The following is an 11,289-nucleotide window of genomic DNA, read 5'->3' as shown; positions in this document are numbered from 1 at the left end:
ATAATATAAATATATATTTATAGATATATCTTTGTATCTGTGTACGTGTATTGATGCTGCAATATTTGCATTTATGTACTATAATAAAATTTAGTGATAAACATCTCAATCTACAACCCTTTACCCATTTACTGAAAGTTAAGTTTCACTTAACTTACTTGATATATATGAAAATATAGTGCTATCAGTTTCGGTATTTAACCTAGTTTAATATATTCACAATATGAAATTCAGAAACATACCTTTATTTATTAAATACACTTTCTGATACCAAATGGCTTACACTGACATTTTACAGGGAAGAAATTATATTGTTCCAAGATAGCAATTTAGAGCCATTGGAGGCTCAAAAAATATAATGCAATGTCACTCACTGCTGCTGTTCACATGGCTTCTCTCCCAAGGACAACCACAATCAGGGCTTATTTTATTTTCTAGAACAGGAGGAAATATAATTAATCTTAGGGAATTTATCTGAAAATTTTAATAAGGACCGCAGGCTAGATATCAGAAAAATGGAAACGGGTTATTGTTATCTTGTCTGCTTGAGAAATTCAATGACCACAGGCTGAGGATGAGCAGAATCATATCCAACATGCCTGGATGATACCATTTCACACAATACATGGATCTTTAAGGCACCCTTGATATAGTCTCATCTTTTAAGATGTGCAATCTTCAACTTCCAGAATATTGTTGCCAAGTTTGAAAAACACTGTACTAAAGAAAAAGAATATCATCTCTTTAGGAATAGGCTGCTTTTAAAATTATGCACTCCTTGGTGTATTCTGAAATCTGAAGTACACACATCACTCTTTTTAGATTTTTTAAAATCCCAGTTTTATTATATTTATAAATAATACTCCCTGCTCCTCCTATTCTCTCCACAACAATCCTGTGAGATGGGCTAATCTAGAGAGAGAGAGAGAGAGAATGCCTGGCCCAAGGAGATCACCCAGCAGGCTTTCATGTGTGGGATTAGAACTCAAGCCCTACTGGTTTCTAGCCTGGTGCCTTAACTACTTTTAGGCCAATCATCTTAAAGTTGCCAAGTTTCAAAGACGCTGTTTCTAAATCATCTTCAGCTTTTCCTCAAATATTTTTCTTTGTTTGGAAGTACATTCCTGCTTCATACCTTTCGCTATTCAAAATTTGCATTAAAAAAACACTATCCTGTCTCTTGACAAATTCCTTCACCAGAAACAGATTTTAAATATTGAACTACATTCTGCTTTTTATGAAAATTTATCTCCTGACTCTACCCACATTCTCTTCAAAGAAAACCCTTCGATTTTGCGCTGCGCTTTCCTGATGTCTAACCGAAAAGAATTCTCATCACTTTCTTTAAAGGCGCCTATTATACTGTATTCCGACTCTCAAAGGTCATAATCCAATAAGAATCGTCCTTTCAAGTTAAGGAATTTGGGCGGGAAATTTATTTTTTTCCTGCCGGTTGATTGGCCAAATGGGGAAGTTTTCGCGAGGGGTGGAGTATCAGCCTTTTTAAACCGTTGGAGGGTGGGGGGGAAAGCGGCCACTTTTTGGCGGGAATCCGCATCGCTGAGGTAGGGGGTATCTTAGCAACACAGCGGGAGGGGAGCTTCTATTCGGCGTTATTTTCTGCATTTTGGAGCAAAAACCCGGCGTTTCCCCCGCCTCTATCCGAGCCTTTGGGGGCCCGAGTTTATTCTGAGTTTCCTTCGCCACGATGGGCAAACGTTATACTTTAGTTACTTCTGTTTTATGGGTTTTAGGCTAGAAGGTTTCTTTAAAACTTTTTAAAATCTTTCTGTTAATGGACGAAAAGAAGAAAAAAGAATGCAAGGAAGCCAAATTGGCAAAGAAACTATGTCTAACTGTCTGTGGAGATTCTCAGTCATCCAAGTCATGGCTGTCCCAAAGGTGCTTTTTCAAGAGGCCAACTGGACTTTCTGGTTTATGGACTTTCTGGTGAACTGGGCCGGATAGTCCAGTTGCCTCTTGAAAAAACAGCTTTGGGACAATTATGTCTAACGTTTGTCAATTTGGGCTAATTATTTGAAACTATTCGGGTTCTTGAGGAAGCGACTGGAGCGGCTTCCGCGCGAAGCCAGATTTACCGCTACTTCTAAGGCGCCGCCCCCAGTTGCCTAACCCCGCCCCCATCACAGGCTAGGGAATACGATTGGTGGATTAATTCTCCCGCTAGCACTGACGTTCCATAAGAACGAATCCAGGAGGAAGCCGCCAATGGCTGCCCTCCAATTGTTTCCTATGGAAACTTAGACGGAGTCCTTCATTACAGGCGCCGCATAAGGATCAACCAGTTACCAGAAGAATAGATCAGGGGTCTCCAATCTTGGTAACTTTAAGACTTGTGGACTTCAACTCCCAGAGTTCCTCAGCCAGCTTTGCTTTGCTGGCTGAGGAACTCTGGGAGTTGAAGTCCACAAGTCTTAAAGTTGCCAAGGTTGGAAACCCCTGGAATAGAAGTTGTCCCAAAGGTGCTTTTTTTTCAGGAGGCCACTGGACTTTCTTGTTTTTTCTTTTGAAGACGTTTCGCTTTCCGTCTTCGAAAGAAAAAAACAAAGTCCAGTGGCCTCCTGAAAAAAAGCACCTTTAGGACAACCGTGACCTGGATGACTGAGAATCTCTACAGACTTAATAGAAGAAGTTGTGCACTGGTGAATGGGCGCCTCCATCCATCTCGGTGGCCCAGTAGAATTAAAGCTTGGCATACCTTTTCATACCTGAAACCGCAAGCAAAGTTCCGCTTCTGACGCAAAAAAATCCGATTTCTGGGAGCATCTGTTCCGATCAAAACGTGAATCAGAATAGAAGGGATCTTGGAGGTCTTCTAGTCCAGCCCCCTGCTCAAGTAGGAGATCCTATACATTTCAGTTCAGTGACTGTCCAGTCTCTTCTCAAAAACTTCCAGTGTTGGAGCATTCACGACTTCTGAAGGCAACCTGTTCCGCTTGTTAGTTGTTCTCGCTGTTAGGAAGTTTCTCCTTAATTCCAGGTTGCTTCTCTCCTTGATTAGTTTTCCATCAGTTGTTTCTGGTCCTGCCCTCTGGTGCACGAATAGTTGGCATAAGCCTTGGTGAGCTTGCCAACTATAGACTAACACGCCTCACCGCTTACAGCATCTGATGACCTGAACTACCTGAAAATGTATGCCACATAAAAATGTGTTGGTAGGAAAAGGTGCTACCAGACTCTGCCATAAATCTCTTTATCATACCACTTTAGTTCTTACAGACTATGGTTTCTAATGGCTTTAGTAATTTTTGTTTTAATGCTGTCTGTTGTTATGATTGTAGTTAATTTTGCACTTTGTGTCTATTAGCGTCCCAGAGTCATGTATGTGAGATAAATAGGGTAAATATATATTTCTGTCAATTGCTATTTCTAACGCTCCTTAAACTGAAAAAGAATATGTGATATTCCCAGGGTAGCTAATTTGTAATAATCTGAGTTGTATAGTATTTAGACTTGATTCCATAAAGATGCTTTAGAACTTGAAATGCAACAGCTGCATCTTTTTCCGGATGGCATAACTACCTTTTACAGCTAATGTGTGATTCCAGGAAAAAGCTTTAAAGAATTGTAAACAGGTGTTATGGTGGCAGCTTTGCATGATCAGAAGCAGCTTTCTGGGATTTATTTATTAAATTTATTTGCAGACTATCTCATATCCAACAAATCTGAATAGCTTAAAACATAAATTGTAAGGAATTAAATTTGATGCTCAACAAAGGCCTAATTAAAAGCTCATATTTCTCCTAAAATTTATTTTATCTAAAGTTACTATATTTGTTTCCATCTCCCATCTGCTATATTGTTACAACTAATTCTAACAAAACATTTAAAGTTCTTTCACTCCTTATTGCTTTTTCAAAAATAATGAGCCAAAAATAATTTCCAAAGCAATTCTATAACTTTTATTCACACAAATATCCTTTAATCACATCCTTATCTTTGTTTCCATAAGTGGGTTTCCATAAGTGGTTCCTGGACTTAATGCATATTTGTTTCTTTCGCTATCAAAGTCTCAGCATTGTTTTGTGTTATTTTTCTCTTAACTCAGTATCTCTATCCTAATCTTTGGTTCCTCTTTTCACCACTGTAGCCATTCAAAGATTCCCAGGTGATCTACAACTATAATAACTCTTCCCTTCTAATCCTAATTTCTACCTTCCAAACTGCATATCCCTCTTTTCCTATTCTTATTTAATTTGAAATTTTAGAGGAAATCTAAATTTTAGGGGCATAAGCATTAAAAAATCTAAACATGTAGCAGACCTAATCAGTTACTTGTAGGCAATTGTAAAGGCTTTCAAGATATTAAATTCTTATGTGTGGAAAGGGAAATTAATGTGGTTAACCTGTGATAACTCATGCAGTAAATGTGTTCATGGCATAAAACTATTTTCTTGCAATATTTCCTTGAGATGTGTGCAATGCAGGTAAACGAGTTTGACTCATCAGATGAGGAGCCCCTGGAGGAAGAACAGACACCTTTTCAAGTATCCTGGTAAGACTAAAGGTGGTGGAGCAAAAATCACCTTTTAAAATTTTGGGAGCAACTTTAATATTCTGTCCGTATCTGATTAACATATTGACATTCTTAATTTAATCCACATTATATAAATGAGATGCCACTTTTTAATTTTCCGCTGTCTCATTTAAATGACTATTTCTTCTGAACACTTTAATAGTCATTTTGCTTCTTTTCAAGAATTCAGAGTAAGAACATAACCCTCTTGTCTTTTTCTATAAATCGACTAAACAATTATAGATAGAATCATTAAACATTTTTTAATTTTTTTGTTTTTAAACTTTTTTTTCTGCATTTCTCTCATGGTATTTGTATTTTTTAAGTGGATGGTTTCGGGTTTTTTTTAATGTGTTGGGTGGATTAAATTGTCCTACTTCTGTCATTCATGTTGAGATTACCTGTGTTTGAATAAAAATGTATGCATATAAAGCTTTTATTTAAAAGCTGCACCTGTAGTGTGATTAGGAACACTAATTATAAGTGTGACAATGAATTTAGAGCTGGCTATAACTAGATCTCATCCCAAAATTTTGGAATGTAGAATGAGGTGATCAGTATAGGTCTTCTATTAGTCTAGTACAGAGGTTTTCAAACTTGGCAGCTTTAAGACTTGTGGACTTCAACTATACTGGCTGGAGAATTCTGGGAGTTGAAGTCCACAAGTCTTAAAGCTGCCAAGATTGGGGACCCCTGGTCTAGTATTTGGTCTAATCTCTTCCATTGGAATCAATATAATATTCCTCCCCTTCTATATATTCAGCGTACATGTAAAGATTGACATGAAAGTAGAGTTACAGAGAATTCTTAATGGCTGCTTTTCAACATTAGGCACACCCGTTGCATTTGCAGCCTGAATGTTTAAACTTTATCCATATGTCTAGCTCTCCATGTCTTGGATGTGATTTCTAATGCTTATAAAAATGTTACATACTTGGGGGTGAATATTTTCACTAAACTATTTTCCTATCCTTAGGTATATTTATTACTCTTTTCCTTAAATTGAACCATAGAATGTAAAGATTGGAAGAATTCTGGGGATTTTCTAGTCCAACCTGCTGCCTAGTGAAGGAAGTGGTTGAGCTGTTTCTAGTGGAGAAATGCAATCCTGCAATAACTAGGCATAAAGCCATAAAGAGCTTTTTAGGTAAAACCAGCACTTTAAATTGCATCCAGAAGTTAATAGGAGCCAAAGCAGAGCCCACAAAACTCATACAATATATCCCTGTGAAGCAGCCAGGCCCTTGCATTTTGCACTTATTGAAGCCCCGTTAACAGTTGCTTAGTCAGATGGTAATGGAGGTCTGAGCCACTATAGTCAGGTCCTCTCATCCCAAGTGAAGCCGCAAACTGCCAAAGCTTCAGCAAAAGCCACATCCTCCACTTACTGATCAGGCACGACCATTGAATCTAGAAAGATGCTCCTTCATAGGCATTGAAACCTTCTAGTCCAACCCTCTGCCCAAGGCATGAGGCCTTATTGCATCTCAGACAAATGTCTGTCCAATCTTTTCCTAAAAACCTCCAATGCTGGAGCACTAACAATTTAGGGATAATCTATTCCATTGATTAATTGTTCTTATTGTCAGGAAATGTCTCCTTAGTTCCAGATTGGATCTCTCTTTGGCTGAAGGAGCTTCCATTCATTGCTTCTTGTCCTGGGTTATTCAGATTATATTCAGTATTCAAATATAAAATATGAAGTGGGGAAGATCCCAGTGTATAAACAGCTTCACCTTCCTAAGGTTTAGTTGTATGTCTTGAGAGTAAATGCAGTAGATAAAAATGGCAATTTGTAAAAACTTGCCTTTGAGTTTTGTGCATTCTTCCTGTAGGTTACCCTTATCACCAGCTTATTCCCAGTTCCTAGGAATCAGCTCGCTACCAGGTAAGTGCATAGAAGTGGCTAAGAATGAATCTATGAATGTTTTAAATATTTGTTTTAACATTAATAGCATTGTTTGTTTCTTTTCCTCCTTCTCACTTGATTTAGGTTGTCGATTCAAAAATATTAAAAGAAACCTTCAGAAAGATATAGGTAATTATCAGTGGCACAGAGGTATGTCCTTCAGTAACTTATTTTTCACAAATCTAGTTTTAATTCCTTGGAACTGCAGTTAACCATTTATTTGTGTTAAAGACCTGTATCCTACAAACCTACAACACTGTTGTAAGAAACACAAAAATAAGGAAGAGAACTCTGCGAAGCAATTGCATTAACATATGGCAGAAAAATACTTATCATTGCACATGGAAGTAGACTAGATACCAGGTGAAACATCACTCCACAACTGGAATTCTAGCGTTTTCTCTGTTAACCACCTAATTAACATCTGATGATTGACAACTGGAGAAAAAGCTTCAAAAGCAAAACATAATAAACGCATGGGCATATTCATATGGCAATTTTGGTAAAAGTATGAGCTTTAGTGAAATAACAGATTGGTTTGTTTAAGTGTTCTGCATGGAAAAAGTACTTTTAAAAATACATATTGTAATTTAAAATTTAACTCTAGAAGTTGATACTCTCTAGCATCACTCATCACTGGCATTAAGTGCAGCTACTGACATTTAAGGTTCAGCAAGAGGCAAGGCTATAGGTTTTCTTTATTTAAATGGTGCAGTTTTATAATTTTCTACTTGCAGTTTTTGTATATTCTTTTTAAAATGTAAGCATTTTAAGATTTTTTTTTCTGAAAGGGACATTTTTATTAACACTATTTTAATCTAATAATCTTACCATGTACTCAGTAAATATTGCTGTCTTTCTTGAAATCTCTTATATTTGCTTACAGAATGAAATAACAAAATAGCAGATTTCACACCAGTGCCATTTCTGCTACTAAAATTAGGCAGGCTTAAATCTGACATCTTTTATTTGCCTAACAGATGATGATATACATATTACAACTGAAGGCAAAGCTACTTAGAAAAGTTTGGAAATTACATTTTTAACTACCAGTAGTTTTGCAGTCAATTCCATCAAAATCATATATATGGATTCAGATTGCATTTAACACTTTAGCAAATATGTAACTATGTTGCCTTTTTTATAGATGAACTAAAAAGTCACGGGGTGCGCGATGTATTTGTACTCTGTACTAAAGGAGAACTCACAAAGTACCGTGTCCCACACCTCATGGAAACATACCAGAATTATGGGATCACTGTGCATCACCATCCTATTCCTGATGGAGGTACACCAGATATTGCCAGATGCTGTGTTATTCTAAATGAACTGAGGAACTGCCTTGAAAGTAAACAAAAAGCCACAATACAGTTGAGTTTTCTAGTCATTTGTCCTCTTTTAGTAAATGAAAGTTGTTCAATCACTAAATGTTCATCTGCCACCTCTGTGCCAAAATTTCACTTCTATTTGCTGGAGTCAGCTTCCGCTGTATCATTCCAAACTACAGATCAGAGATACATACTTTTTTTCTGCTTTCTATCTAAGGGACTTCAAAGTTGCATTGAAGAGTAAAACGAGGTGGCCTGTTCAGACTCCTTTGACAACTTCACTACCATAAAAAATACTACTCTAGAATATATGATCACAGCTTATTGTGAGAAAACTGATAAGCACCAATATCAATAGTCCTAGGAAAAAAACATTGTTTTTAAGTTAGACTTTGGAATAATAGATCTAACTGAAAACCTCTATATATGAAGAAGTGCCAGTCACAGCAGATTTTTAAAAAAACTATATTGGCTATGGAGATTGTCATGTTTATAGCTATTGCAATATATTCATTTTTTAAATTTCTTACAGTTGTTATGGAGGACTTGGACGATCCTGTCTCAGTAAGTGAAGTGTTCTGTTTAAAAAATTACAAAGTATTGCTTTTTTAATATTTCTGGTAATATTCTGCAGCCAATCACAGAACTATTTTCTTCATACCAGAGAAAAAATTCTCTGCAATACATAAAGACTTACTCAAAAACCAAAGCTCTCTTTAATCTCTCACAGCCAACAGTAGACTCATATTGACTTTTTAATTTTTAAGTTTGAAGGAGATAAACACATAGTTTTCTATAAACTGTAAGAACTATCCTTTTTTAAAAAAGCTGGTCATGAGAAGCTAGGATACGAGATACATGGTTACATACAAACTGAAAAAAAAGAAAAGCAAATGCATACTGTCTGTGTCATATCAGGGATTCTTTGATATAATGCTCTACTCAGCCAATAGTGTGAAGGTTTTGGCAAGTCTAAAAGATTCTCACATGTATTGCAGCAAAAATGTCTCAAGAGTGAAACTGAAGCCCTATCAAAACCATGAGCAATAATGTGACAGCAGATACTTTCCTTAGTGCTTCGGACCACCTGACTACTTTTAAAAAAAAAAATCATGTAAAAAGCATTTCACAGGAAGGTGACATATCGTAAAGCAAGTGCCAACATCTCACATCATGGTTTCCAAGAATCTCTGTGTGTGCTGTAAAATAGGAAAAATATTAAGTATGTTATTTCTATGCTGACCTAATCTACTCTTGAGCTCTCTAGTGGTCTAGCAAATCTCCATTTTATAGCTTTTACTATATTTTCAATAACACATAATCAAGGGAAGAAATGCAAGTAATTTTCCCCACAATCCTACATACATAAAAAATCAAGATGGTCACAGCTATCTTTTAGGATTGGGCTTGAATTGCATGATTGTGATTGCTATCTTCGTTTTTTGACCATCTCTCCCTGCTTACATAGAAGCTGCGCTCTCTGAATCCAGCTGGCCTGGCTTCTATGATAAATCCCTATTAAAACTATAAACACAAAGGATTTGAATTCTTGTTTCAGGCTCAGGTGTTCCTGCATTTAATAGGCCTAATCTGCATAAATGCTGTCACTGATATTTTCCAAAATAGCTGACATGTGAAAAGCTGAGAATTCATGAATAAGCATAGGAATCTTATTGTTCTGTTACCTTGTTTACCTTTAAAACAGATTGTTCCTCCTTACTAAAAATGTCTTGTTCATTAGGTTATTATTCTATGGTTTCTTTACAGTTGCAGCTTGCCTTCTGCTCCAGATATCTGACACCATAACTCCACAGCAGGCAATAAACTGCATGAGGGAGTTGAGAGGTTCAGGTGCAATTCAAACTTTAAAGGTTAGACCTGCCAAGGAGGAAATAGAGCTTAAAAGATGCTTAATTTATTTATTTCTGTACACCTCCATATTTCCCAAAACTTTGTAGGATACTCGACTGTTTTGCTTGGTACTAAAAGTCTTTTCTGGATTAAATACACCCTATTTGCCCTCGGGCCATAGACCACATCCATGGCTGCTGCTGGATCCTCCTTGATATTGTTAAACCTTTTAGTTTGTTTTATACATTTATTTATTTAAGCATTATTATTTATTTAGCACATGGCATACAATGTCACTGAAATCTACAAATGCTACACACAAACTTCTGACAGCCTAGATTGCTAGTTCATTCTATTTGGCACTTGCACACCTATCCTTGGTGCACCTCTGGGGTGAACTAGCTTTATGCCAGCTAACTAGCAGCGCTCAGGTTTGTTGGTTTTTCTGGGCTCTGCCAGTCTCATCTCACATTGTCTCGCATCCAGCCAGGTCCAGCATCAGCATCAGGTCCTGCACATATAAACGCAGTTAGGTAGTTCCCACCAAAGTGGTACATTGAAACATTTATACCTTGCCCTGCATTCATTTTTTCCTGTCCATAGCCCTGCCTTTATTGTTTAACAAATTGTGTAAATTACATTGCTTCTTTCTCATTAGGCTGCTTTTAAGCTAAATACTTAACCAAAAATTATTTAGCTTTCCTTGTTTTGTGTAGCTGGGCTTGCACAACACATGTTCATCCATGTTGAAATGGATTGAATAGTTTTTAAATCAGCAGGTTATGGGAATTGGAGTATCATCTTAATGGTGGCACTGGCACCTTTTCTGGGGAACTGGGGCTAGAATCCAGGGACAATCCAGGGGCTAACCTCTGCAGCCAGTTCATCTATTAATGGAAAATATTATAGAAGCCTGTTCTCTTATATGAACAAATACCGTCCTTACACCTTCACAGGAGAGGAGAGTCTGTTTGGTAGAGTTGGACAATGGGAATCCATTCTGTGTTCCTTTTCTGTGGTTCTCCACTCATCCCAACCCATGTCATTGGAAAAAGTTAAGTCATCCTAATATTGAAGTCCAATCATTCTGAAGCATCCTTTTTTCTTTACAGCAATACAACTTCCTTCATGATTTTCAGGAGACCTTGGCTGCCTATTTGGCAACAGAAAGTGAGCGACCAAGATCAGTATCCCGATAAAACACCCTGAGTTTAGTTACTATTTGAAATAATACATTGCATTGTTTTTACTTTGTACACATACTGGAAAATAATTTTATTAACTGCCTGCCAGTTACCACCTTGACGAGGGATATGTGACTATATAGCACAAGTCCCTGAATAAAATTCCATCTGCGCATTTTATTTTGACAGCAAATTATAACATGTAGCAGAACGCATAATAAATATTTCTAATCTTTTTATTTTATGTCCTTTCCAATTCCTGTTTAGTTTTCTCTGCTGTGATAGGGGTTTTTTTTGGTTGTATTCCTTTATGCAATTTATGGGAAAGTCTATAGGAGAATCACATTAATTTATATTGCAGCAGTGCCAGCTTTTTGGTGGAGTATATTGTAAGACACTAGCAACAGAATATTGTGAGTTGTGTTTCATATGTGTTCACTTTTCAATTGGTGCGTCCCTGTACACATGCCTATGGGAAAC

The 11,289-nt window shown here is 36.9% G+C and overlaps 1 protein-coding gene across 1 annotated transcript; it reads left to right on the top strand.

Moving 5' to 3' along the window:
- The first annotated feature begins 4,433 nt into the window (after positions 1–4,433).
- CDKN3 (cyclin dependent kinase inhibitor 3) lies at positions 4,434–10,989 on the top strand. Its single transcript, XM_070931666.1, has 7 exons — positions 4,434–4,516; positions 6,373–6,425; positions 6,531–6,575; positions 7,594–7,816; positions 8,307–8,338; positions 9,542–9,645; positions 10,738–10,989. Exons 1-7 carry the CDS (start codon positions 4,434–4,436, stop codon positions 10,822–10,824), a joined length of 627 nt encoding a protein of 208 aa, XP_070787767.1. The 3' UTR covers positions 10,825–10,989.
- The last annotated feature ends 300 nt before the right edge of the window (positions 10,990–11,289 follow it).

The sequence above is a fragment of the Pituophis catenifer genome, unplaced genomic scaffold, assembly GCF_029215685.1.
Source record: "Pituophis catenifer annectens isolate HBS135680 unplaced genomic scaffold, rPitCat1.0.hap2 SCAF_1, whole genome shotgun sequence".
NCBI lineage: Eukaryota > Metazoa > Chordata > Lepidosauria > Squamata > Colubridae > Pituophis > Pituophis catenifer.
Note: the sequence above shows the minus strand (reverse complement) of the source record. Positions and strands in the feature narration are given on the sequence as shown.

Excerpts from the sequence above, each read along its gene's own strand:
- CDKN3 (XM_070931666.1), top strand. The coding sequence starts at position 4,434 with ATGTGTGCAATGCAGGTAAACGAGTTTGACTCATCAGATGAGGAGCCC. Across the intron at positions 4,517-6,372 it reads ACACCTTTTCAAGTATCCTG|GTTACCCTTATCACCAGCTT; the intron begins GTAAGACTAAAG and ends TTCTTCCTGTAG. Across the intron at positions 6,426-6,530 it reads AGGAATCAGCTCGCTACCAG|GTTGTCGATTCAAAAATATT; the intron begins GTAAGTGCATAG and ends CACTTGATTTAG.